Below are 26,713 nucleotides of genomic sequence, written 5' to 3'. Positions count from 1 at the left end.
TAAACTGAACAATCTTGTATCATCTGACCACAGTTTAGCCTCTGGGAGCGACGGACAGTGTTTCAGGGCTTCTGGTGTGGCCAGCGGATATCAGGAGATCAGGCCAAGACTCCCTCTTCCGCCCGTCGGTCATGTTTACAGTTTGATTGGCAACTTTACTCTCAAACTAGACATTTCGGCTAATCTCTATTAACCAAATCTGCACACAAATGCAGATTATAAAAAAGCTGGGATGGACTCTGAGGTTGCGTTTTTTGCCAATGCTTTCTGCCTCTTTTGCGTCAAAGCCCGCTCAAACGTGATTGGTCAACTCTACTCGGACTAAAAACGGAAACCAGAAGTCTTTGAAGACTGAAATCTTGTCCTTGCCAACAGACTCTGAATGCAGAATCTGTTTATAGAGATTATAAATGGGATTATTCAAAGTTTTAGACTGATGGTCAGACAAAACATCCAATTTGAAGATGTCAGTTTGATTTGATTTTAGGACAAAAAAGCCACCTTAACTGGTAATGAAAGTCCAGCCTCAGATTGTAGGACCTCATGAAAACTATTTGATATATAGCTTTACTCTATTTTTACCCTTTAAATGCTGTTTATCTCATATCCACTGTAATTTAGCGTAGAGATGATTGCTATTTCAGAATCAGAAAAACAAAGCAGAACTGACCGTCTAAAAACACAGGAAATCAGGTGAGCGTTGAGATGTGAGAGCAGGAGGAGCGACTTCAAGTTTTAGTACTTTTATTTTCCTTCCATTTCAGTTCAACTACAAGCCTCAGTTCATTCCTGTCTTTTTGTCTCAATTCAAAAAGATAGTGTCTAAAAATATTGGATAAGATGCATCTTATTTTCTCTTTTTCTCCCCCCCCCCAAACTTCAAAATCAAACAGATTGTACTCGATTCCCACTCTGTACATATTGTAGTAATAACAATAGTGCATCTGCCATAGTGCAAAGCTCAAACGTACCAAACTGACCTCATACACGCATACGGTTTCAGACGAGCTGCCTCCCGGACCCCAGACCAGATCTCTTTAATCTCATTTACAGCGGGGATCGTTACCTCAGGGCTGAGGCGTCGGCCCGGGGCTCAGAGCTATCAACAAATGTACAAAAGATTCATGACGTTTACGTGATAGCTGGAATGATAAGAGAGACGCGACACAGCCGCCTCAGCTGCGACGCCACATTTAGAGATGACTACAGGACTACAGGAGATGTGGGTCACGTCCAGAGGCTGACAGCTGTGGGCGGGTTCGCTGAAACAGGAACGACTCGTATTTTAACATAGCTTTTAAATAAATCTTCATACAGTGCATTTAACATTCAGTATATCTTGCACATATTTACAAATAGGTGTGCATACAGTTGGCTAGTGCTCGTTTTTCTGTAGATACATGACATAAAAACTGTTGAATTCTTTATTAGTGTGCTGCCTTTATGGTACCATGGCCGCAGCGCACAACAGTTTGTAGAAAGAGATGATTTTCTAGAGGTAAAAATCTGCCTATCTACCTGTGATAGGAGTGTTAAGGTGTACACGGACACAACTGCCCCTAACACTAATGTAAACACCATACATTCATCCTTCCTTTGAAAACCTCATACATTCACTCGTGAACAGACGCACAGATTAAACCTCCTACGCGCACACACTTTGGGCCTGAACGTAGCGAGCACGCACACAGACGGATATCGTGGAATGTATGTTGGTCAGCCTGCGGTTGAAAACACGAAGTTACGGTCTCTGCTGCTTCAAAGTTCAGTGGTTTAAAATGATCCCGAAACCATTATTACACCTAGCTTCCCTTTTTGCACCTGAAAACGTGTGTGTGTGTGTGTGTGTGTGTGTGTGTGTGTGTGTGTGTCTGTGTGTGTTTGGGTGCGGGGGGGTGGGGGTGGCAGGTAGGATGCCTCAAGTTAAAACAACAAGTAACAATGAACATAAAGTCAGTTGTCAATCTGGGCTCTGGCTGACTGGTTTTTGAGCCATGTGATCATTGGTCCTCCCTCGGTCTCTCTTTGGAAAACATGCTAACGACAGTCCAGTGCGGTTTCTTTTCACACGTATCCAAGCATCACACTTTGTAGATTAAAAACACATAATTGTACGCTTGGAGATGCACCTAGTGAAGGCCTGGCCTCAGAGCTACTGCCTCGGGTCCTTCTCCTTCCAGAAGAAAAGGGACACCGTTCAGCTCCTTTGTCGTTATTCCGGCCCATTAGACGGCCCGTCTGTGTGCTAGCCCGACATTTAGCTGTGGACTCAGTTGGTGGCCAGTTTAGTTTTCTGTGCAGGCAGGCAGGCAGGCATTGGAAAGACATGTCTCTTATTAAAATTGGTCCACCATTGATATGTTCTTCATCAGACTGTCCAAGACGTGAGAAAAGGAGGTACACAGACACCGAAGCACATTCTTAGAGCCACCGGACTGGAGGAAGACCCTGGTGTCTCCCACGGGGAGAGCCACCTGCTTGCTCTAGACGTGGCCCGGACTCAATCCTCAGCGGCGTGCTGGCAGCGGCCACGCGGGTATGATTTGGCTGGTATGGTGAGAGGAGCTCCACAGGCCCAGAGGAGGACGGAGCCAGGCAGGAGGACAGACGAAAGGGGCAGACGGGGGCGTGGGGGACACGAGAATCGGAAGAGGTCTGGAGAGGTTTTGGGACAGGAGTGGAAGACTTTTTTTTATTCCCCTCTTCTCCGATGTGGAAACGACACAGTGCGAGGAGGAAGACAGGAGTAGACAGGACACAGAGACAGAGAGACAGACGGGCATCTTATCCTCCTCCAGATCTGAAAGAGAAGAGAAAACAGACTTTTAACAGAGAGGAAACAAATGCAGACTGTTGCAGATACGACAGAGGATGAAGATGCTCGAGGAGGTGGAAGGAGCCTCTGCTTCACAGTGTTTAAGGGAAGTCTACGAGACTCTATGGGAGAACTGAAACAGGATGAAGCGTTCAAGCAAAAGGAGGGGTGAGATGCATGGTGCGTATGGTCTGAGGGACGAGCCGCTGAGGGAATCAGGGATGAGATGTTTTGTGATGCTTCTCCACCGACAACATATGTGATGATGGTCCTGTAAGGTTATACCTTCCTCTCCGAATGTTCCTGCATCCCATGAGCACAGACCAGGAGAAAAGACAGAACGTCAAGACGAATCCATGACAGCAGAAAAACCACAAACTCATGACTAACAAGCTATTTTTTTTTTAGAGGCATCTTATGAAGCTTAGAGTAGAACTTGCATGAAATTTAAAGGGCAATTAAGCCAAACATGACGGCACATTAACAGTTAATTAAAAACTAGCATAAACAGGCTTTAATGTGACATGTGGGCATAAAATCTGCAATTGTTCGCTTTCGTGTTGGACTCGTGTTGGAAGTTGTTAGTTGAGATTTAACCACAACGCTGTCAGATTTTAGAAGACAAAACATGAATCAAACAGTGACTCATTCAATCCATTATTCATCCACAAGTCCTCTCCAAAATCTTCCCTGTTAGATTAGAGTGATGGCTTCACATGCAGCAGGTCTACAGTCGTCCTGGCGCCGACCCTCTCAGCCCCAAAGAGTCTGACAAGGCGCTGCACCAGGACCTATAACACCCACCCTCTAAGCCAGAGCTCTGAGAAAACATCCCGCTTACAGCTCATGCAGCATGCACATACACTTACCTCTGGCCCTGAAAGGACTGACAACCTGCTAGAGGTTATTAAAATGTTGGGCTTTTCATTTTCAGTCACTCGTGAATCTAACTGGGAGTAAAGTGGGAGCAGTCCTTTCAGGTCAGAGCATAAGAGGTGAACAATACCAAGCATGCACAGGTGGAACGTCGCAGAAGAAGCACTTCAGCGAGGGCGTTTGGGTTAGGATGCTGCCAGCAGGATAATGCAGGCTAAAAGAGCACCAAAGGTAAAAAAACGTCTTAAAAAACGGGGTAATCTGCTGTTTCATAAACGGCTAACAAATCCAGTGGACTTGAGAGAAGTGCTGCAGATGTTCCTGGCAGATAAACATCTCAGTCCTGCCCTGTCGTTACCATAAAAGGCCTGTAGAGGGGGGAGGGGGTGGAAAGGTGCAGGATGGAGCTCAAGGTTGATTCATAACTCGATCAGCCGTTTCGGATGGATTTTAGCGGCAAAGTCGTTCGAGCATTAGCGCGGTCGAGCTCAGACCCGAGTCCCCATTTCCCCTCCCCTGCGTTGCATCTGTTTGAGAGGGGGGAGAGTGGCAGGGCCGGGGGTTCCTTTAGGTAGAAGCAGACAGGTACACAAAGGCATGCCAGAACTCTTACTTAAATCCCCATCCTGTTCCCCCTAGGACTATAGCTGCCAGGAGAATAGCACCTGCGATGGACCCTATTATGATATTGGTGCCACTGGGACCTGCGCAGAGGAAGGAGGAGGGAGGAAGGGTGCGGAGGAGGAGGAGGAGGAAGGGGAGGAGGAGGAGGGGGCAGAAACAAAACAACACCACTAAAAAACACACGTCAGAGGACAGCATCAACACCGTACATCAACGACATCAACTAGAGAGAGAGCGAGAGAGGCAGATGATACCTGCAGACAGAGAGAGAGATGGAGGGAGGAAACCAGCACGTGGGGTGGAGGTGGGAGAACGGGCGGGTGAGCGAGGGAGGTCAGGGAGACAACAGTTACAAAAAGAAAAAGGAGAGAGAGTTTCATTACTTTGTTCTCATTCCCACTCTCCTGCTCTTTCAGCTGGACACCCTCTTGCTCAGGGTGGCTTTTTTGGCCCTATGAGAGCAGCTGCTCTATTGCTCTGTGTCATTGGCAGACTGCAAGAAAGTAAGGAAGACACTTGAAGATGACAGTGCCTGCAAGACACACAGTACCACACACACACACTCACACACACACACTCGCATACAGTATGCGCTAAGTGTATCTCAACACACACCCACACTCGTCCAACATTGAAACAGGAGGAAAACACCGTGCGCTCTAAATAATGACGTTCTCACAATGATCAGGTGAACTACTCTTCGTGTTTGAGGACCAGATATTGTGCTCGGCTTCAGTACACAGAGAAGCTACAGCGACGATGGGCAGAGACTATGAGGGGGGGTATGAGAGGCAGACAGGAAAGAGAGAGATGGGCGGGCGGAGGGGGGCTATGGACCTTTCTTCTCCGGGCCCGTCGGGACCGTTGGCTCTGGGATGGGATCGAAGACACTGCAGTCCTTCCCCGTGTAGTCCCTGTCGCAGATACACTTCACCTCATTACTGCAGGTCTACAAGAGAGAAAGATGGAAATCACATGCAGCAGCCGCTAAATGAACGAGACGAGCAGAGACAGAAAAAACCCTGCACATCAGCATATCAGTGTTTGCTGGGAAGCTGTGAGGTCTGGATTTTTTTTTTTTACCCCATGGTCGGAACAGATCCGTCCAAAGTTGGACCCCGAACAGGTGCTGAGGTTGAACGCGGCCACAGGGAGGCAGCGTCGCTCCAAACACATCATGTTGGGACCGCAGGGAGTGCCGTCCTCCACGTAGCCCAGGTCCGAGCCGTCCTCCAGCAGTGCGTGGCCCCCTCTGAGGGAAGCATCCCAACATGTCAGACAGGTGAAGAGGCGAGACGTGTGGCGAGATGTGTGGGGATGTGATGTTCCAGTGTTAGCAGATCAGATGGATGTGATCCACTTACCTGCAGTCCAGGTACTTGTTCTGGTGGTAGAGGGTGAAGCTGGTCACCTCACCCTGCAGGTCTCCGAACTTTGGCTTCATCGTCACGTTGGCACAGAAGAGGAAGCCGCATAAAACATCCCTAAACAGGAAAAATAAAAAAAATATGTGGCCCAGAGGTGTAAGGTATGCTCTGCTTGATATTTCTTAAAAATGAAAGCATCCAGGATTGTCTTTTAAATTCAGCAAAGCCTCAAACCTGAGAAGAGCAATATCTGCACCTTTTTTTTTTTTGCACAAAAAGAGCAGAATAGAGTGAACACACTCTTATTCTTCTGTAAGAATACTGTCCTCTGAACAACGTGACTCACGGCTTGTTGCACTGCAGCCAGCCCTGGCCTTCAGGACCTGGACCACAGTTGCCTTTCTCTGTCCCCTCAGCATTCAGCTTCTCATAACAAAACCTGTCCGCTGAATCTGGGAGCGCAAACAAAGACACAAATTGTCTGTCACGAAGAGACCGAGATTACAAAGTCAAGCACGAGCGTAGACACATTAACGTGTCTGCAGTCGCTCGTTGTGTCGACACATTAATGTGATGACACGCCATATCGTTTCCACGTGCAAGGCGCATGTGTTGTGTACTTACTGTAACCCCAGAGACCCCTGCACTGTCCGTCACGAGTCCTGCATCGTCCCCCATAACAGCGGCCCTGAAGACACAGGACAAGAATAATCGAGCATGTGTCATAGTGAGCTGCAGGGTAGAAGAGATGCAACAAACCAGGCCTCACCTGACTGCTATCACAGATGTAGCCGTCCAGCTTGTGGACATTATGAGGGCACTGTAAAAGAAGGAAAGCTCATCATGTTCTGGATACTCTGGCTGACTTTGCAGTTTTTTGCCAGTGTTACACACGGTCGACTGTACCTGGCTGGAGTCTCCGGTGCACGTCTCTGGGATGTCACAGTCGTTCACAGCGTCTCGACATACCACGCCTCTCCGCTCGTACTAGGGCCACAGCATGAAAAGGCATCAGGTAAATCTTGGATAAGTCATATTAGTAATCATATTTCCAATGCATGTCAGTGCAGCACACAGGCAGCCTGACTCACTCCCTCACTGTGCATTCACTTATCTTCTCCTAAGTAGTTTTTATGACCTATATTTGGGGAAAAGTAGTCCACACTCATATATATATTGGAGCAAACACCACGAATCCCTTGCCACTAAGATTAAGGCTGCAGAAGTTTAAATCTCAATGCACGCCAGCTTGAGGAGATAAACTAAGAAGCTTTTTACTTTTTTTTATTCTCTAGTTTGCAGCCCTAATTGTTCATAGGAAATCCCACCAGGCAAACATGTTCTAGCTCAGCGTTCTCACATTGTTGCATCACTTCTTTGTCTCATATCATTTATATTTTATACAGATTTAGTTCACTTCTTTGACTCCTTGTTGAATAGTGGCTGGACTCACCTTGCAGCCACTGCAGCACAGTCCGTTACTGCACATGGCATCATGGGTAAGGGTGCATTTCTTGCAGCAGGCTCCTCCACTACGGGCGCACTCCTGCAGCCACGGACATGAAAGCAAACCTTCAGCTCTGTTCCGGCAAACAACACACCCTCCAACGCTCACAGAGAGGCGGGAGGGGCTACCCGTCTGCAGGAGGTTAAAGATGCACGATGTGCGAGTTGATACTCACCACCTGGGATCCACAGTCACACTCTTCCCCTGGCTCCACAAAGCCGTTCCCACACTCTGGAGGGTCCAACAGCTGAGACAGACAGAGGAGGACATATATGAGCACATATATAAAGTGGGAGACAGATGGACGAGAGATGAAACGCGCCAGTAATACAGGAGATTGTTGGCTGGAAGTTCTGATGGAAGTTAGACTATAAGAATAATGAATCAGCCCATAATGATTCGCACACACATCCTACATCACCACATGGCCCTCACCTTGTTGGGCTTGTTGAAGAGGCAGCTCGCGCCCCCTTGGAGCAAGAACTGGATGTACTCATCGACACTGCAGCGAGAAAACTTTCTGGGCAGATAGTATCTGCATTCACACACACACACACACACACACACACACACACACACACACACACACAAGAAATCAAGACCAGGACATGAGGAAAAAATAAAATAAAAAACAGCACAACGCTTTTCTGCCAGTAAGGAATGCCAGATCCACTGTGGGTGTCTGTGCCACTTTGCAATCTGACAGAAATGTTACCATCTGTAGTAAGATATTACTCAAATGAATAATTGAAATCTGTATTGTTCCATCTGGTGAGGAGAGCCAAATCCTAATCACTCATACTGTATAGTAAATATTTCTAATTCGCTCTTCAATTCCTACACAGTGGTCGACACGCCGATGCCTGATGTTTTAACAAATTCGCTTAAAGCATCGAGCACAAGCTGCCTCGGCTCACTGAGGACTGAGTAAAAGTCGATGCATCCCTCTGTTACAGGTGTTTAATTGTCTAATTGAGTGAAATGAGCGGAACGAATCGCAGCTTCGAGGGAGAGTGAAACAGTCCCGCTGTCTGCTGTGACATCGCAGCAGCAAGCGGAGAAGAGACGCAGTTTACAGGTGTGTTCAGCGCGCCGTGACGTGCATCTTTACCCCGTGTCCTCCATGATGCAGCCCAGCCAGGCGTCCGGGCACCTGCAGTCTCCTGCGAAGAAGACAAGGAGGAAGAGGAGCACAGATGGAGAGAGGTGACGCTTCATGTACTGCAGCAGGAGAAAAAGACTCTTCTTAGACCTGACACCTCGTGACAGAGGTATGGGAGCCTATGGTGTGTGCACTGAGCGCTTGTCCTGGCATTGAGTAATGGACCTGATGGCTCTTCAGCATTAATCACTGAGCCCATTGTTCAGTGGCTGCGATGTCCTAACCATCCCCCCCTCCTGCGTCCAGCAGGTGACTAATCACCTAATGGAGACGTCTAATTAAGAAGCAGTGCCGGACAGGCGTACTAACACCCAGCGCTCTCTAACACCCCCCCCGCCGGGCCATCAATCCAATAACGTCCTCTGCCTCGATCGCTTTTTATTCAGTTCAGCCCTTGTTTTATAGTCTCTCCATCATTCCCCCTGCAGCTTCCATCTTTACCTGCAGAGTTGCGAGCGTTGTTCCACCTCATGCCGATGTTCTGGCCCAGACTCTGGCACAACGTGATGGCCATCGCGCCGACGTTCCCATACTGGAACAAATACATAGAGAATCCACACAGGAGAGCGTTACTGTGAGATGGACACTGATTAAACTCCAACAGGTAAACTTAGGCTGCACCAGCCGGGACACCGGCCAGCCTGGCTCTGCCCTAAAGCAACGAAATCCCTGTTGGAAAAAATCTAACAAATTTAGATTTTCCTCACCTCGTTGATTCCCCCTCCCCTCGTTAGCGAGCACACTCCTCCCGTGTAGGCTGTCCCACTGCGGCTGCTGTGAAATGTTCGCCCTCTGAAGTGCACAGGAAAGATGCCGTCACGTAAAACAAAACCCCAACTGGCATCCGAACATCCCATAAGCCTCATTTCTCTACTTATCGGATTTTCGCAGCCCTCTTACGAGAAAAGATGGACGACATCACTCTGCTCTCTGATGTTGTCCTTCCTGTATTTCATGAAGTTCTGCAGCGTTATCAATGGATCTTCCATGACTGGCATCATATTTTTAGAGGTCCAGGTCTCCATCGCAACCAGCACGATCCTCGTGTTCAGCTGTTCCTTGTAGATCTGGGGGACCAAAAAAACGGTCGACTGCATTGTTGGTGTGACACCTGTGCTGTGAACGCTCTGTGAATGGACGACTGTGTGCGATCTGGGATAAATCGCTTCCAAATGTGGAAATGAACACACACACGTACACACACACGCATCTTGGCAGGTGGTGCTGTGTGTACGCGGAGTTTAGGCGGAGGAGGATTATAATCCCACAAACAAAGCTCTTACCGCATCTGCCATGTTGACCACTGCTTTGGCAAAGTTCTTGGTTTGGCTGCTAGAGCGACGCAGCTGTACAAACTGTAGAGACACAGATGGTGTAAGAGATGGATTATATTCACACACACACACGCACACACACACACACACAAAATTGTACTGCCGTACTTCTAAGGATCCTGACATAAGGCGTAAGGTTATCGGAATACTTCACTCTTTTAATGAATGACTTAATGATAACTCTTAATTCAAGTAAGACTGCATCACGCAGGACATGCTGTGCTGTTTGCATGTTTGATAAACCACACAGGCTGAAAGGTGGACACGATGCTCGTTTGCTATTTGCAACCATTTTCTAGCTTTTGCTTTCCCTCCAGCTCTATTTTGTCTGGACTCCTTTCAGCTTCCAATCAACGTCCGTGCATTTATACCTCTGAGGGCAGTTTTCACACTCTAATGATGAAATTAGCACTCTGCCTGTGTGGCCTTTGTCAGCTTCGCAGGTCCAGAATAATAGCAGCTATTATGTGGCTGCAAGTATTTAGTGTAGTATTTAATGCCAGGAGGGTGATGCTCATTTTTAACTTCTAGCACCCCAAATGTAACCTTAATTTTCATGTGCCGACATTTGCCAGACCTGCAAACATGAAAACAACCTGTTTACGCTGGTAGATCTATCCTCTATTTCTCTGGGCGACAAAGACCAGCAGCATCTGAGTAATTAGCAGCAAAAAAGTGCTTTTAACTCACCATTTCGTTGTCGTTGACCACCATCAACTCAATATATTTGGTCTCGGTCTGGACCGAGGGCTTGCGAACGAACCTCTTGGATCGCCTCAGCCCCGCAGACGCCTGCTGCTCCCTCGTTTGGTCCGGTCTGTCGTCATCGCCTTCACCTCCTCTGCTTTCCCACTCGCTGTCCTCTGTACAGTCTGGACACAGAGACAAGCGGAGCTGCAGGCAGTTAGAGCAGCATGACTTCTTTCTTCTCGTGCAAGGTGCAGTCAAACATTATGGCTCCTAATCAAAGAAAGCTCTGTCGGTAATTATCACCCCGTCTGAATTAACTAAAAATTACATCCCATTCAATTATCACATTGATTTGTCCTCTAACACTCGGTGAAGATTTCCGAGTGGTGAAGTTTTATTGGACAGTAACATAAGCAGCATCCACAGAAGATGAAGCAACATTTATTTTGAAATGAATGAAAAAGTCTTGCTGAGTCTTAAAGGCAGTGAGTGTTATTCTGATGTGATAAGAGTGTTAATAGTTTATGCTTTAAATGCACTTTTGTACCTGAGCATTCAGGGGAAAGCCTGATATCAGGCATCCTGCGGATTAAGTGAGCACCATCATCCTGTAACAGAATCCACCCAGATGACATTAGAAAACATTAGCACCCAAAAGCAACCAAATCAGCATCCAGACTCCATGCAATTCTCTATCCAAAATATTCACTGATTCCTTCTATAACTACCAACAGTTCACCTGATTGCTTGTGTTGTGAGTGGGCTCAATCCCGTAAGAGAAGAAGCCATCAGAGAACATGCCGCTACGAGCCGACCACAGGAGGAAGATGGGGAAAAGGACAGAAAATAACAGTGAAGCATTATTTTATTTTGTGTGCAGACATTGTAAGTGTAGCCTGATCTGCATGCAAAGATCACTTCTATGTGATTTTGTAAGTAAAGGCTGACTGTCAGGCTCACCACAGGCCGTGGCAGGTGGAGAGGGCTGCCCAGGACTCTGGTATGCCTCTTAACCTTCCCTGGTAGTAGCAGTGCTCCCCTCCCTGTGGACACAATGCACCACTGTTTCATCACACGACCTCTGCTGACACACTTCAGGCTTTTATGCCTCACTGGGTGTCGTGGAAGGTCACCTCTGAGGAAAAACCTCACGCAGCCTCTGCATGTGCGTCTCCCCTCTCCTACTTCTTCCCGCTATTACGTTTATGGCACAGTTTGTGACCTACTTGTGTCCTCCACCCTGCTATGCTTCACTGACAGTCGAGGTGGAGGTAGACCCTTGACGAGGATCTGTTGAATAAATCAACACTCATGCTGCCCACACAGCTAGATGTGAGAATTTAACATTGAACGACTGCAGGGTGGGCAGGCTGCAACTGAAAACCACGAGATGAGAGCAAAGAAGGAATTGTGCTCTGCTCGTTCGTGCCCTTATAATAACCTTGACTTCCACAGCGGCGCCCTGGCTTTCGCCTCCAGCTGACTCAAAAGTGGGCGCGCGGCTTCACCAGGTCACAGCGGCGGAGATGAAAGGTGAGAAAAACGAGAAGCGCTGGGTCACCTGGATCAAACTGAGCTCAGCGGGGCGGGCGAGCAACGCCCGAGCGCTCTGAATGGGAATAAAAGCGCTTTGACGACACAGATCGGTCTGGTGACGCGCTGCCCTGAATGCGTCGCACCTGCCGTGTCCAGCAGCAGCATCAGAGGCGTCACGTGAGGCCTCCATCCAGCTGAGCGACAATCTGGCCTGACCACGGGTCTCCGTCCCGGCCCTGCTGGCCTCCTCTCCCTCCCGCCACTCTGCTCTTCCCCAGTGCCAAAGCGCGTCTTGCCTTTGTATTAACTGGCGTTTTGCTGCTCGTACTCCATCCTCCTCTCTCTCCTCCTTCCCTCCCTCTCGGTCTTCTTTCATCCTCTTGGCTGCCAAGAACTTAATGACACCGCTGAGCTAACTGGTTGCTATGGAAACAGGATCGTGATTGGTCGGGAGGACTGAGGGAGAGTTTGGGATGATTGTGGGTGCGGACGCGGAGTGCTGGCTTGGTGGGTGGGTGGGTGATGGTTGGGGGGCTGTTTAAGGCTTTCATCCATTTTCCTGTTATCTCTTAATTCTTCCTCTGCGCTCGTGCTTTGACACCGCAGGCATCCGCCGGCTTTTTTTTCTTGACCACTTGAGAAAGGCCAGAGCCGAGAGGCACGCATGCGCGCCGCTCGCAGGCGAACCCACGTATGTAGAGCACAGTAACGTGTAGTCCTAATAGCTACACAGCAGCCTATTTTTGACGCACGCATGCACGTTCCATAAATAGATAAAACTGGAGGTTGAGATCAAACTGGAAAAACTTCAACGAAACAGCACAATCACACAGGAAATCTGCCTGAAAAGACACAAACAAAAAGCTTTATGTTTCTAAAAAGAGGCTGTGATCAAACAGATCTGCGTTAGATGGAAATGAGACATAGGAGTTGTGTTATATAATGAGTTCTGGGCCGTGTGAGGCTGACAAACTTGCGCAAAATGTGACAAAGTCTCAATTTCTAGAGCCAAGCAACCAAATGCTGCACTGCCGCTCTGGTCATCTCATTAATATGCTGCCTTCTGTATGCCAAAAGACAAGTTCACTCACTAAAATCCTGCCAGTACACATCCCCACCCCACGAGAACAGGCTCACCACAGACTGTGAGGGTCTGCCGTCCTGGTTAAAGTGCCGTTCCACATATTCTGACGATAGGAGGTGACTGCAAAGAGAGGACAGACACCGTGAATATCTCTGACGGCATTACCTCGATCACCCTGTAATCAAAACTGGTGTTATCAGGGATATTTTTCCACCTCTTGCTGGCACATTAAATGCATCTCACAAAGAATAAGTGACCGTATTAACTTGTGGTGTTAATAGAATCAGTGGAAGCTCATTAAAATGCAGCAGTGTGTGTCTGTGTGTGCGTGCCACATTGGTATTCCCCATCTTGTCGTGTAGCATAATAGAGGCGGTAAGTGCGTTTGCTTAAGTGCGGGGAAATGCTAATGAGAACAGCTGCAGTAAATTAAGAGCACCTACTGATACAAGCGTGCAAAAAAAAAAGGCAGATCTGATGATCCTGGACAGTAATACTAACTGGTTCAGCTCCAGGTCCAGAGTGAAGGTCTGTCCGAAGGCTTCCACTTGGAAACAGCTCTGGGCCAAGTGGACGGGCTGAAAACAACAACAGACAGATTTGATAGTTGGTAAATTGAAGTGTAACAAAACAATTGCGGTTGAGTGTGTCGCTCTGTAAAAGAGAGTGATTCTGAAAAAGTCCCATGAATAATTCAACGGAATCAATACTGCGTGCGCCCTAAAAGCGTCTCAGCAGCTGAAATATTATGATTGATAAAGTCTCCATTGATCGACACTGGCAGGCAGCATTCAGGCAGCCATGACGGAGGAGAGCGACGGCTGTTTAAGAGCTAAGCCTGGATCCTGTGATAAAGATGGATGGAGAGGGGCTTGACAAAAGGCGAGGAAGAGCAGGAGGACGAGGAGAAAACTTTACCGGCATGGGCTATACGCAGCGATGCAGTGCCGATGCCCCTAATGAAAAGCTACCAGAGCTGAGGAGGTGAGGAGACAGAAGGGCCAGGAGAGAGAGAGAGAGAGAGAGAGAGAGAGAGAGAGAGAGAGAGAGAGAGAGAGAGAGAGAGAGAGAGAGAGAGAGAGAGAGAGAGAGAGAGAGAGAGGGAAATGTACTGCAGACCAAACAGTGCGTCTCTTCAGCAGCTCTGACTGTGCCAGCGTGGCTTTGATCTCAGTCTGGAGGAACCAGGCTGCAGTGAATCACCGGGCTTTTACAATAACATGCATCACTATTCAGGCATTATTCCCTCCAGTGAGTACGGACAGCAGATTTCTTACTACTGTCTTGGAGAGGCTGAGTCCATCGATGCTCCGTCTGTACAGTAACGCTGCTCCACCGCTCGACTTAGGTTGCTACAAACCGGTTTCCCCGCAAGTTCACGTTTACCGGCTGCTTTTGACTGCATCACTTTTGACTATTTACTATGAAATTAATGCAAATATCAAACAGCAAACTGACAGTTTTATGTGGGAATTGGTCTCATTTTATGTTATGACAACACTGTTTTAAGGCCTGGTTACGTTTAATATTGACAAAAAACACTTGGTTAGGGTTGGAAAAGATCAGGTTTGGACCTAAAATACTTGATTTTGTAGCAACAAACAAGGCTTGAACAGCAGTCTGCTACTTGGCGGTTGTTTCGGCTAGTGATGAGGAAAAGCTCATGGACTGAACCAGATATCTGAACTACACCACTCTGATACCTGTTGTACAAACACTGATATGATACTTATGAAACGTACAAATTTAATGTATCTGTGGTTTGCAGAGACGCTCATTCTGCGCAGTACTGTGCATTATTTATGCAAAAACCTGAAAAACACTCATCTTATAATTTGTCTTTCAGCGTCAATTTAACACAAAAAAAGATCACAGCAGATAAAACAGCAGGACCAAAGCAGCGAGGCAACCATGCTGCCTCACCTATTTTCAGTGCAGTGTGATGTGACAGGAGCGAAAGCAAACGCTCATCTCATCTCCTGCTGCTCCTAAATTTATGATGACCCTCATTCCTGCATCTTAAATATTCTAAAAACAAAACACAGCAGGACTAAATCAGTGCAGCAGCTGAAACAGGGACTTCTGAAGCCTCGTCTGCTCGAGCAGTGTCATTGTTTGTATCCTATGAATGTGTGTAACAGCACTCATACGGCATCAGTTTGTCGTCCGGGGGTAAAGATATTCATCTTAACCATGGACTTCAAACATGTGACTGCGTGTGTGTGTGCAAGGCCCCTAATGGACCCTCTCATAACAGTTATATGAATTACATCAAATCAGCATGGCAGGGGGAGTGTGTGTGTGTGTGTGTGTGTGTGTGTGTGTGTGCTCAAGCCTCTTGGACCATGCAGCACTTCTCACACAGGCCTGTTTCATAATTAATGGGGACACACTTCAACACACCATTGAATAATGAAGAAGTCGGGGGCTCAGCTCGGCAGCCGGATGATCGGACATGATGAGTGAATGTTTCAGGAGGGGCTACGCTTCGTCATGTGCAGACGAGGGCCACTACAAACGCACATGCAAACATTTAAAAAGCTTTCTGATAAACGCGCTCCAATGATGCAAAGCATTTAGTCTCAGAACTTGTTGCCAGATGTTACGGCTTGAGTTCAGGCAGGACTAAATGTCTCTAAAACAACGGCTTGTCCGTCTTGGTTTCATCCAGCTGATGTTACTTCACTGTGGACATTCGAAGGGATTTTCAGTGACTAACTGGGTCAAAATCTCGAGGAGCGGCGACTGCTGCAAAGATACCACCCTGCACTGTCATCCCTGTGTAGCAGGAGCCGCGTGAGCAGCAGTGAGCTGAGTGCTGCACTGTTACAGGCACTGGAAAAATGACGAGGTTCCCAACAGTCTGTCAAGGTACTGTCACACCCATACAGCATATGCCCACGCAGACTTCCCACAGCTCCACCAGTACTGAATCTTCTTGCACGCTGAGCACTAGACTCCAAATGGGTTTCCCTTACTCCCTTACTGATCTGCACATTAAGACAACGATTTCATACATGATTTTGATCCAGAAAAAAAGCCATTTTCACATATTCTCTAATTGGGAGACTCCTGAAAGGTCCCCTGAGTGTCCCTGTACCCCAAATTAAGAGCACTGAGCTGAGAACAGAGTGATCAAATCTGAAAAATAAACAGAATTGGGGATATGAGAGTGAAACCAGGGAAGCTACGACTCACCGAGGTCTCCCCGGTGCTGTTCTTCACCCTGGTATCCAGGTGGTCATGAGCCATTTCCTCCTCCGACTCGATCTGCTGCACCAGCCGCTTCGGATAGGTGACCTGAGTGGCATCGTCCCCGCTGTCGGGCTGCTCTGCCGGGGTGAACCAGTCCCACATGCCTCCATCCTGCACTGGGCTCCTGTCTGTACCTGCATGTAGCACAACAGGGACACTCACCATGGGCCCACTGGGTGTGCAGAAGGCTGCCTAAGCTGCACCTGGCAGTAGTGTAGTAAGCAAAGCAAATGAGAGTAATATATTTTTAATGAGTCACATTGTATGAGCATTCAGATCAGTGTTGTTTTCTGCAAGCTGATGCTTTGGTGACCTAATTTTTCACACTGACCAGTCAATCACGTTTTATCCGTCCACGCAAATTCTAAGAAATTTAGCGGGCATAACCAGGCATTGATGGAAAATTATGAATGTATTAATATATAATGGCTCTATAGTAGACTGACGCCCATGTTGACATCTACTCTGGGCCTTTATATCTTAAAATTTCAGTAATCATCAATCAAGCTGTAAAACACATTGCCTTGGTGATTGACAAGTTCTATAATTATGCTTTTGGATGTTTACTGGATCAAACACCGCTGGAAAGGCTTATGGGCACGTTGCATAGAGGCAATGGGGCTGCGATGGAAATGTGTTGATGCAGCAAATCTACCGCATCGGAGAGTGCTCTCACGCCAGTGGGCTGGTTGGCACCGAGACCCCGTTACAACACAACCTACACTGAGAAAAGTGCTGGTGCAAGGGGAAAAAAATCGTGGATGCAAAGGAAACAAAAAAGGGTGCGCTTCATCCAAAAAACCCTCTCTCTCTCTTTCCTCTCTCTCTCTCTCTCTTACCTGAGACTGCAAGCCTCTCGCCCACTGCAGCAAAGACCGTGAAGCACCACACCGCCAGCATGATCTTCACATATTCCCCCGGATTACAGCATCGAGAGCCGCAAAATGTCACGAACCCGGCCGACGGAGGGGAGGGAGAAGACCAGAAAAACGCACCGCAGAAATGATGGCGAAGCTCGAAAGGGAATCTGCTAAACATCTGATGATGCGCGTCCTCTCATCTCTCCCCCTCTCTATGTCTCTCTCTCTCTCTCTCTCTCTCTCTCGCCCTCTCAGCTCCGGCCAACGCCGCTGTTGAGAATTTGGATTTGCATTGCCAATCAGAATGATGAAAAACGAATCATAATCTATAGGCCAAATGGCAGAGATGATCGATACAGGCAGTGAGATTGATCAGTGAGAAAATAGTGAGGGACGGATGAGTGCGCACCGCCAAGGCACAGCTCCGCAAGGCTGCGCGGGCGCGTATGGGTGTATGGATGAGGCTGTATGTGTGCGTATATGCGAATCTGCGGTATGCGGAAACGAGGGGACGGGAAAAGCGAGGAGAATGCATTGGGTCTGCGGCGAGGAGGACACGTGGGACCGTGGTACCCTCCCTCAGCCCGAGCAGGCCCCCCCCCCCCGTTGCCATGCAGCTCCGTGTGCAGGGAGAGGATGCGACAGCGCGGCTGCTGAGGCGCACGGCCGAAGAAAAGCCTTGAAGGGGATCGGGGTTTAACACTTGACTCATGTTCTCGATGTAGCCGCATGCATGGCGGTGTAAAAGGTCTGCAGAGGATGAAGGCGCGTCCCAGCAGCGTAGAGAAATCACAGCTGAACGCGAAAACATCCTGACAAACACATGATCCGAGGCCTGATCGTCGTTATTGTTCCTACAGATACTCTGTCACTGTGGTAAACGACTCACTTTAGGATATTTCTGTCATTCATAGTTCACAGCAGGACGGTCATTTCGCTTCTACACTTGCAGCCAAGTCCATTTTCTGCCGTGAAATATAAAATAAAGCCAATAATGCCACAAACATTCACTCAAAACAAGAACTACAATTCCAAAACTGGCTAAATATTTGCATTTCTAAAAACCTTTGCAGTAATAGTGTGACATTTAGCTTTTCTCACACAGAAGCCTTTAAGGATCCACTGGCTGTAGAAAAATAAAATAAAATAAAAATGCATAAGTATGCAACCAGAATGTTTGAGGTGTCCTCTCCATGAGGGAATTCAGGAAGGAGACAGAGTCGAGTTTAGGGATGAAACAGGACCAGTTCGGGCCAGATAAAGCTCTTCTTCTGGCATCTTCATTTGAAACAAGCATCAAACAAACATCACCATTCATCATAAAAATACTGTTAATATCCCTTTAAGAATATTACGAAATGGTAAAATGCTCCATGTAACCATATTAGTGTGCAGATCTACACTGGCACGTTTAGTAATATTGTGCTGATTTATTCAAACATGACAGGTGTGATGTATGAATGTAATTCTATAAGACTGTACCAGCGTACAATCAATTGGCTTCTTATTGGAAACCATAAATCCAGATCAATCTACACTGAGCCTGGTGAGCTCATGTGTTGCTCTGTGACCTGCTGGTTAGCAGCCGTGATGCAGTCAAGTTTTCCAGCTGCCATCCTGCCAACACTCCCCGCTAATGGAGGCACATTGTGCACTGACAGCCCCCTCTGAATATTTCATCTCCCCCTTTTGAGAGTTACAGGGAGCAAGAGATAGTTGGGGGAGAGATGGAAGGGGGAGCAGCAGCAGCAGCAGCAGGAAGAGGAGGAGGAGGAGGAGGAGGAGTGCAGCATCAAGGGCCAAATATGTGCTCATCCTGTCCCTCCTCCACAAAAATAAGAAGGCTGACATCAAAACAGACATCAGTTCAGCACAGACTGGCCTTTCTACTGTTAACCTGCATTCAAGGCACACCGCCATCGACATCTCCTTTGACCATTTCAGTGGTTTTCCCTTTCTAAGCGTACAGTATGGCTGCTGATCACACAGTGCTGGTGCTATTAAGTATTCAGCAGTGGTACAGCTGAGTAACTGCAAAGAGAACCGCGAGGAGTCAGAGCTGCAGACATTATGCTGGCTGTCGGACACGAACGTTATTAGATTGTACAAATTGTACAGAACAGAGTGGCTAGATTATTTCTTCATGTGACATGCAGACACATCTGTCCGGTGGAGGCTAAATTAAAATCTTTTGTTATTCCTGCAAGTTGTCATTTGGAGTAATACAAACTCTTCCTCTGATATACTGGTTTTTGTCATGGATGTAGGACACAACATTTTTTTGTTGTTGTGTCCTCAGGAAGGCCACTGATGGCTCTGTGGAAGCTGGTGGGGTTCCTCTGCAGAATAAAGAATAACAACGCCCTCTACTGTGCGGATGGCTGTATCACACCTACAGCTCCAAAAAGCTGGGTTATTTCCAGCTGCAGCAAATCAGCCTGAGTAATCTGAAGTGTGCTGATCACTTTTGGAAATAGATTTCTCATCGTGTTGTCTTCAGGACAGGTAGGACTGCAGATTAAATGGCTTTCCTCTCCGCTGTTTTAAGCGTGTTATGCTATGGAGGCCCGTCATGGGTGGACGGTCATGTTCTTTGGATGAGTCTGATTTCATTTAAACTGGAACACCTGTTTTACAGACTAATTTCTACTGTTTCAAATCTTGTTTAATGCTAACATGCAACGACCGTCTGGCTTTGAGTGGTTGGCACATGTGTTGACTTGCCCGCTTGTTTGCACACAGTCGAGCTAAGCAGGGCAATTAGCTTAATTCATTTCAGCTTTACTTCTCGAGGACTGCAAAGCGCTGAATCGACGGACGCTGCGGGCGCAGCCTGACTCACCGCCTGCTGACCCGACGCTGCCAATTAACCAATTAAGACCTTTCAAGAGGCTATAAGACAGGCCGACAAAAGCGGCCGCCTTTCCATTGAATATTTTCGTTAGGGAATCGAGGAAGATGAATGGTGTGCGCAGCGGGAAACCTGGCGGCGGTGCGTCACAGACGTTGTTCACCTGCGCCCACGCGAACTGTGAAGCCACTTTCAACAGACAGTGGAGGCTGAAGGAGCATGCGTCAGTGCACACCGGAGCGGTAAGGACGAGATTCAAAGTGCAATAAGGAAGTGGGTTATTTCCAAAACTGCTGCACACACGCTGAGATTCTTAAAGACCATTATGTAAACTACTTTAAAGGTGCAGGTAAGACATGAAGGTGTAAATCTGTTACCAAATGTCCGCAGCGCCCGTGTGAGTGCACAGTTGCTGGCTGTGGTCGTCGCTTCTCCAGAAAAGCCCACTTGAAACGCCACCTGCTTCAGCACAGCGGGGAGAGGAAATTCAAGTGAGTCTCTGGTCACCTTTTTGTGCCGTCGCTCCTCTCAGCCACGAACTCGTTTTAACTTTGCTCTCTGCAGATGTAAGGGCTGCACGCAGAGTTTCCACGACGCCGCCAAACTGAAAAAGCACGTGCGCTATGGCCACGGCGTCAAGAACCAGTATTTCAAGGTTTGTGTTAATGCGCCATCCTGTCCACGCGATGGCGCCAGAGCACATTGCAGCAAGCGGCATCTTCTGGAAGTCACTACTCCTGCTTGAGAATAACCGCTCTTCATGTCTTTGGTGTTTTGAATGTGTTCCCTCCTCAGTGTGAACACCCAAACTGCTCCATGACCTTCAAGAAACGCAGAGTGTTTAAACTGCACTTAAAGGAGCACGGCGTGCCCGTCAAGTTCAAGTATGTACAATCACTCTGGAGCTTGTTCTGTGCTGGAGATCAGATCTAGATGTCTGTTAGATAGTGTCCTTGCCATTTTAAGTGATCGGATCTTTGGAGCACGGGCTCTTGCAGAAGACAATGAGTGGTTACAGGCTGGGTGGGTGTGGCCCCTGTGGTTTTTATTTTTACCTCTGCCTGTCCCCGGTGGGGTTCTTACTGTAGGTGTACGAAGGACGGATGCACTGCCACGTTTGAATCCCACATCGCCCGCAAGGCCCATGAGAAGAAGCATGCAGGTTGGTCTATTTCAGTCTTAGCTGGAGTCCTTTCATCTTCCATCTCTGTGAAATTCCTTCATTAAAAAGGGGCATGTGGATTTAATTTGCATATAACCTTTTCTTGCATCCAAGAAAATTCTTCAGGACAAATAACATGTCTCTCCTGGAAGGGGCCCAGAAGGATCCAACTGGTGGTGATCATTTTTTCCTGATACTCACTGGCCTGTTTGACTGTTTGGTTCCTGCAGGTTACCGCTGTCCTCAAGCTAACTGCCAGGTGCTTGAACACACCTGGGGGAAACTTCAGAAGCACATGGCCAAACATCCAGGTAAACGTTATGGTGGTAGTACAAAATTGCTGAAATCCATCCCATGTTTGAATCACTTTGTCACTTTTTTTAAAAAACATGTGTTGTAGCCACATTCACGTGCCAAGTGTGTAAGAAGGTGTTCAAGAAAGCGGATGCTCTGCGGAGGCACAAACAGATCCACGCTTCCCATAAGCCTGTGCTGGTTTGTCCCAAGGATGACTGCCTGGCCTACTTCTCCACAACCTTTAACCTGCAGCACCACATCCGTAAGGTGCACCTCGAGCTCCTGAAATACAGATGCTCCTTCCCCGACTGCACGCGCAGGTTTGCTATGAGGGTAAGTAACAAGTCTGCAGGTCTGTGTGAGGAGATCGGGTTGGTTTTTCTTTGCGTTCAAAGATTTGTGGAGCTTTAAATCCCTTGTGTGAGCTACCATTTTTAATTTAGCAGTATTAGTATTCCATTTCAGACACTGCTTCAAGCAAAATGTATGTCATTTCCAGCAATGACTGACATGATCTGCACATTTTAACTGCCATTGTTCAATTTTCCTCAGGAGAGTATGACCAGACACCTGCTTCGTCATGACCCAAGCGCCAGTGTTCTGAAGGTAAGTCTGACATCAGGATCCCACAACGTAGTCAGTTTGAGTGTTGGGTTTACACGATGAAATGTCTGCTTTAAGTTTCTAGGTGGCTACCCAGCCAGTATAAAACTTCTCAAGTGTTTTTCTGTCGCCAACAGAAACGTCAGCGGCCAAAGAAGTCCTGGCAGAAGCGTCTGGACAGACACAATCTGCCTCTTGTGGAGGAAAACCTGCGCCACCTCTTCGCCCTGCGCATGCGCCTCTCCCGGCGCACCAAAGTGGAAACCAACCTCTCAGGCCTCTTCAATGAACGCAAGATCCCTCATTACGTCGACCCGGAAGTCAACCTGAGCAAGCTGTTTGGTATCAAAAAGCCCCGCCCTCTGGAGAAGCCTGAGGTGGCGCCACTGAAAGCTTAGATAAGTGCGTCCGGGCTAGCTCTCATTGTGACTGTTCAGTCTGAGCTTCTTCAGACCTGCGCTGGTCTGCTTTTCTTTAATTTTTGAGAAATTACAAAATGGGTCTTTTTAGTTGAGCTTTTTTTTTTTTTCTAATGTAGCTGACATACATTAAAATATCTGAGTACTTGTTTGAATGGAGCTTTGACACACTGATTAGGATGTCAAGAGTTTTTGTGAGATTGCATTCTAGTTGTTGAAGACAAAAGGTCTTAATTGTGAAATGCTTATGTTGTAAAAAGGCACTTGTTGACCCAATAAAATGAGTTTGATCAGAGTGGCATATCTTGATGTGGTTTCACCTTCCATTTGAGCGTTTCGCTAAACACAGGTGGGGGTCTGGGTATTGGTAGCAGCTGCTGGAGGAGGATCATCTCCACAACCAAGATTTGTTTGTTCAGTCTCACTTAATTGCAATGGACGCAGCATCTCATTGTTGGCACACTCCAACAGCTGTTCTCCTCCAGCATCAAGCTTTTGTGCTCGCTTTGACTTCACGTATTGGTTGACATTTGCTGAACATGCTGGAGCTCATTAAATATGAACAAAGGACTGCACATGAGTAATCGCTGAGTCACCGAAAGCATGTCGCTCTGGGGGCGGATGAGACTTTGAACACAAAGACGAGTATCAGCTGTCAAATCTCTTCAGATGAGGTTGAGCTGCTGCAGTTTAGATTTTAGCCTCATGAACATTTAAAGGGAATGATGCTAGTGCTGAGTAAATTCAACCACTTAGTGTGTAATGGTGGGTTTCTGATAATGAACGTGCAAGGACAGCAGGATCTTTGTATCTGCTCATAATGAAATATTGGACATGGACTACAACCTCATTTATACAAGGGACAATAAAACGTGACAGGACAGATAAAGGTGGAATATTTGGTTTAATATCAGGTATTGCCTATATTCTGAGGGATTTTTTATTTAAACAAGGTTGCAATGTGATTTCCTCCAAGATCTTCAAATTTCAAAACTCAGACAATTCATTTACAATGATACAGAACAGAGAGAAGCAGCAAATCATCACATGGGAGAAGCTGGAGGCAGATGTTTTTCAGTTTCTGCTTAAAAAAACGAATGAAAATTGTTTAATTTCCTGTCTAATTAATCAATCCACTAATCATTGCAGCCAGTAAAAGTGAGCCTAGATGTGTCACATCGGCTGCCACGTAGATTAAGCTTTCAGAAATGTATTAATGGAAGCCCATCTGACTTTTAATCGCTCGTTCTGTTGTTCACTTACAAGCCTGAAAAGACGATTGCTTGCAAAGGGTTTCAGACTGTAACGGGTTTGTTTGTGTTTCCAGAGTTCTGTTTAATGGCTCCTTTTTGTGTTTTTTTCCTCGGTTCAGTGGAGCAAAGCAGAGTTCATTTCAAATCTTCAGCCAAGCTCCGTAACAGCTTGTCAGTTTGAGTTCGGACAACATCTCCGCTGCTGTGTTTTTCTTTGCTCTGCCGAAGGTCATTCTCTCGGCTTTGCAGCCTCGGGCTTCTTTCCTTCCCTCGCGAGCTGCTGCTCTGCCTCTTTAGGTCCCATACATTAACCTATCCTACAACAGCTGACCTGCGAGCTCTGTCGAACTGGAGATGCTGCGCACGGCCTCAAACGCCAGAAACACATGCCTCAACAGCTGACGGTGTCTGTTACATCCATACTTATCTGGCATGTTGTTATTCATATTCCTGCGTAAATTTTCATTTAACAAGCAGACAAAAGCATCGCTCATCAAACACTGAGAGCCTCTTAAGATCGTGATATTGCTTTAGACGTATAGCAAGGCTTTCAAAGTCAGCACGTCTCCACCGAAGAGCGGTTTGAAAGGATGGTTTCTATGGTGATGCAACACAGTAAACAAGGTTTCCTAAATCTTGCGTGTGCTCTGAGTATTTTCAGTGGGGTTTTTGGAACAAATGGGACTGTGTTTGCAGGTGTTTGGCAGTCGTGGAAAGTACTTGAGTGATTAGATGTTCCTTGTCGACTGCAGAGTTGCTAATTGTTTTCCACTGGTGCCACAGAGTCCCATAAGAGAGTGCTGGACTCATCCCAGCAGCACTATCAAACTGAATCACGTACGGTTAACCACAACCTCACCATCACCCCTCTGGCTCTCTGGAAAGGCCACGCCAATTATCCACATAGTGAGCATGACCTTTGGTGTAACAGGCTGAGCTTGATTTTTGCAACGTGTGCATCACAGAGCAGCACAAAGCAAAACTCACCACAATATCATCACAGCCGGGGGAGGCTGGGACTCTCGCTCCACATTCAGGACTGCCTGATTAGCTCCAAGGAAATATTTAAAAGGTAAAAAACAATTTGTATTCAGTGTCAACCAACTTAGTTTACATGTCTGCAATCAATACTGTTTTTCTTTTTAGCATATTGCACTATACCTTATTTCCACCTTACAATAGTCACATGATTGTGGGAAAAAAAAACACATTTCTAATTAAATGTGAGATGTTTAGTTGGCTCCTGTTATAAACTGTCCTAATGAGTGTAAGTAAAGTTTGACAGGAGTGAGGGGTCGCTAATTAAATCTCAATCTTCCCTGCAAATCAACAGTGAACATCAGCTTTGGTTGCTGCTGATGGCAGCTTATCTAAAGGAACTGATGGTTGGTTTCTAAAATAAACTGCTTCATCCGCCTTTTGTGACTCAGGCTGAATAGTCTTTTTACATAAATCTTACCTTTGCAGCTTTAGTTGCAGGTGGCATACATTTCCCTGGTTGTTTCTCCCACCCAAGGGCAAAAATGCACCAATTGAAACACCTTGATCCTGTTGTGAATCATTTTCATCCAAATGATGACAGCTTCTCTGTGAAATTGCCACGACCTGCAGGAACAAGTACTCACTGAGTGGTTTGAGAGGCAACGAAATGATTCAACTAATGTCTCAACTGCAGTAAATAACAGCACTTTTTGTCTTTAGCACTAACAACAAATAGTAAAACAGGAGCTCTGTCTCTGCAGAGCTTTTACAGACCTGTCAGGAAACAACGCCGATGGTCAGGGCCTGGTACTGGTCCAACCATAGAAAACACTGCATTACATTCATTTGGGGGATGGAGGATCAGCCTCCATAGGAACAATTGCTAGATGTCATCACAAATCTCCTAAACAAACCACTGAGAGGACATATTTGTTTACTCCAACTGTAGGAAAACAGATGCAATAACGGGATTTATCATAGTGGTGCTTTAATAAATACAACACCTCTGAAGCTTTTAGGTGCCAATACAACTGTTATTTCTGGGATCATTTCTGATGTATTTTTTGGTGTTGGTGCTCCTCTTTTTCACCCTCTCAACAATAAAAAAGGACCCTTCATTCCACACAGGAGACAATTTTCTAATTTAAGTAGTAACCCACATTTCTTTTTTCCAGTCTCATTCACAGAACATGCAGGAAAAAAAACAGGCAGTCACAGAAGGAGAAAAACGGTGCTTCAGAAAATCCCGAAACAAGGAGATAAATCGAAGTAGGTTAACCATAAAGCCGTCATGCCCTGATTTAGCCTGCTTCCTCCAGAATAGATGACCCAAAACCTCCTCTACTCTCCCTTTTCTCCCTTTTCCCATGGCCTGTTTGAAGAGAGCTCTTCATGTCTGTAACACACAGCTACATGCCTGCTGAACTGACAGGATTAACAAAATAAGCATAAGATAAGGAGGTTCTGCACAGGTGTCAACATGCTCAGCTCCTCCGCCTGCATCACACAGTGCGGCTCTGCAGCTGCATGACAAATTATGTCTGACCAACTAGCGGGCACAAAATTCTCTAAAATGACAAGGTCAGATCTGACGTGCATGCGACTTTGTGAGCGGATCCTCAAACGATAATTAAAATCATTATAGATTTTTAAAAATGCGTTTACGTGTTGAAGGTGTTACCTTGAAAACAGCTCAATGAGTCTGGATGCGAGCAAGGCCAAGGCTGACAGAAGAGGATGGGTTTAAAATGAGTCCTTAGATTTAAAAAAAAAAAATAGTGATTTTGAAGGCATCGAATAATGAACTCTAACACTAAGACTCTGCAGCCATGCAAACAGCTCTGTGAGGCTGTACATCAGCACAGTGGTGCTTTGAGCTAAATGCTAACATCGGCATGCTAACATGCTCACCATGACAAAGCTGATGAACAGGTGTAATGTTTACTATGTTCACAATCTTTGAGCATGTTAGCATGCTAGCTTTGAAGGCATTTGGTCACACTGCCCTGATTGTTTGTACAAAATTTCATGGCAATC

The 26,713-nt window shown here is 46.8% G+C and overlaps 2 protein-coding genes across 3 annotated transcripts; one reads left to right on the top strand and one right to left on the bottom strand.

The window, feature by feature from the left end:
• Positions 1–727: 727 nt before the first annotated feature.
• LOC143333487 (disintegrin and metalloproteinase domain-containing protein 11-like) lies at positions 728–18,236 on the bottom strand. Of its 2 annotated transcripts, XM_076751531.1 has the most exons (26): positions 17,090–18,236; positions 16,194–16,384; positions 13,497–13,573; positions 13,049–13,115; positions 11,336–11,418; positions 11,115–11,178; positions 10,923–10,983; positions 10,376–10,557; positions 9,635–9,706; positions 9,252–9,418; positions 9,059–9,143; positions 8,793–8,883; positions 8,301–8,352; positions 7,625–7,724; positions 7,365–7,436; positions 7,136–7,228; positions 6,589–6,669; positions 6,452–6,502; positions 6,307–6,370; positions 6,029–6,134; positions 5,680–5,799; positions 5,399–5,567; positions 5,153–5,264; positions 4,305–4,395; positions 3,101–3,118; positions 728–2,800 (listed from the first exon to the last, which is right to left on the bottom strand). In XM_076751531.1, the coding sequence occupies exons 1-26, from the start codon at positions 17,286–17,288 to the stop codon at positions 2,785–2,787; spliced, it is 2,484 nt and encodes an 827-aa protein (XP_076607646.1). In that variant the 5' UTR covers positions 17,289–18,236; the 3' UTR covers positions 728–2,784. The 2 variants fall into 2 exon arrangements, with proteins under 2 accessions (XP_076607646.1, XP_076607647.1); XM_076751532.1 differs by lacking the exons at positions 728–2,800; positions 3,101–3,118; positions 4,305–4,395 and adding an exon at positions 4,696–4,808.
• A 1,417-nt stretch (positions 18,237–19,653) lies between these two features.
• 42sp43 (P43 5S RNA-binding protein) lies at positions 19,654–22,735 on the top strand. The gene is made up of 9 exons (XM_076753039.1): positions 19,654–20,203; positions 20,352–20,452; positions 20,526–20,616; positions 20,757–20,845; positions 21,050–21,123; positions 21,354–21,434; positions 21,524–21,753; positions 21,973–22,026; positions 22,161–22,735. Exons 1-9 carry the CDS (start codon positions 20,069–20,071, stop codon positions 22,419–22,421), a joined length of 1,116 nt encoding a protein of 371 aa, XP_076609154.1. The 5' UTR covers positions 19,654–20,068; the 3' UTR covers positions 22,422–22,735.
• The last annotated feature ends 3,978 nt before the right edge of the window (positions 22,736–26,713 follow it).

This window comes from Chaetodon auriga, chromosome 16 (assembly GCF_051107435.1).
Source record: "Chaetodon auriga isolate fChaAug3 chromosome 16, fChaAug3.hap1, whole genome shotgun sequence".
NCBI classification, from domain to species: Eukaryota; Metazoa; Chordata; class Actinopteri; order Chaetodontiformes; family Chaetodontidae; genus Chaetodon; species Chaetodon auriga.
Note: the sequence above shows the minus strand (reverse complement) of the source record. Positions and strands in the feature narration are given on the sequence as shown.